The sequence below is a fragment of the Cyprinodon variegatus genome, unplaced genomic scaffold, assembly GCF_000732505.1.
Source record: "Cyprinodon variegatus isolate N-32 unplaced genomic scaffold, C_variegatus-1.0 Scaffold769, whole genome shotgun sequence".
Taxonomy (NCBI): Eukaryota; Metazoa; Chordata; class Actinopteri; order Cyprinodontiformes; family Cyprinodontidae; genus Cyprinodon; species Cyprinodon variegatus.
Genome location: NW_015151222.1, coordinates 254,533 through 255,709, shown reverse-complemented (window position 1 = coordinate 255,709; position 1,177 = coordinate 254,533). Strand labels below are relative to the sequence as shown.

The window sequence follows — 1,177 nt, the reverse complement described above, 5'->3', positions numbered from 1 at the left end:
TTAAAGAACAGTGGTTTTAAAGGTTTGTTAAAAATGTGCATAACATTTAGATGGAAACACAACTAATGATTAATAGTTGTTTATTCCTCTCAGCGCCCCTTATGATATGCCACCCAGAGCAGAAAGTCACTTCACCCCTGACTAAAATAATCTAGAAGCTAAGTAGGTAAAATCAGGCATAATTTATTAGCTGAACATTAGTTAATTTAAATGCAAACTTTTTGTATTTACTTATTTTTCCTCTTAACTTTCATTTTCTGCCTTCTTGATTGTTTCCTGTTGTCTGACTGACAGTTTCTTGTCCCATATGGACTGAACCATTCTGTCTCCTGCAGGGGTTCCTGCTCTCAGACCTACTTCCCAAAGAAGCTGCAGATGTGCTGCTGGCAGTGGTCCAGGTAGCCGCTGCCATGCAGAGTGGAGTTGGACACCAGCAGGAGTCTCCTCTTCATGTCTCCAGGCTCTCACACAAACACTGGTCCGAGCTGAGCTCTTTGGTTTGGTTGAGTCCAAAGTTCGGAGTCCGGCTGATTGTGCTGAGTGAGTCTGAAGGAGCAGGAAGCTCCTTAGAGCAGAGCTGGACTGACGTCACTTTCTGCTTCTGTCAGCAGCAGCAGGAGCTCCTACTGCTGGATAACATTAGTTTTCTTTATTTTCCGTTTCCTTAATAAATGCTTGATATAGAACTTTTAAGATTAGAGTTTTGTTTGTTTCGGCTGCATCTTTGTTTATTTTTCCTTTTTCATAAAGGTTTTGTAGTTGTGTGTCATATTTTAACAATAAAACAGTTTTAAGCTTATTTCTGTCACATGAGGAACGTTATTTGCAGAAAAGAAAACGACTCATTAATGGATATAGGTCTACTATAAAATCAAAACGGAAGCAGCTTACTCTTTAAGTCCTATCAAAATAAAAGCCCGGGTAATGCGAAATGAAGCATATAAATAATTTAACCCTTTAAAACCAATGATTTCATATTTGATACATGAGTTTTTGGGATCATCAGTGTGATCTTGCTGATCTTAAAAACCTTGACTTACACACTCAGACACGTGAGCAGAAATGCCTAATGTTTTAAAATTGATGCAAATAAATTATCAAATTTTACTTATACAAAATGTATATATATATATATATATATATATATATATATATATATATATATATATATATATAT

General features: G+C 36.0%; 1 protein-coding gene across 1 annotated transcript in view; it reads right to left on the bottom strand.

The window, feature by feature from the left end:
• Nucleotides 1-558, bottom strand: part of LOC107098325 (alpha-aspartyl dipeptidase-like) — a 7,736-nt gene extending 7,178 nt beyond the window's left edge. Inside the window, exon 1 of the mRNA XM_015395951.1 lies at nt 358-558. Within this exon, the coding sequence (XP_015251437.1) occupies nt 358-452 (95 nt within the window). The 5' untranslated portion in view covers nt 453-558. The remainder of the gene's footprint in view (nt 1-357) is intronic.
• Nucleotides 559-1,177: the final 619 nt, after the last annotated feature.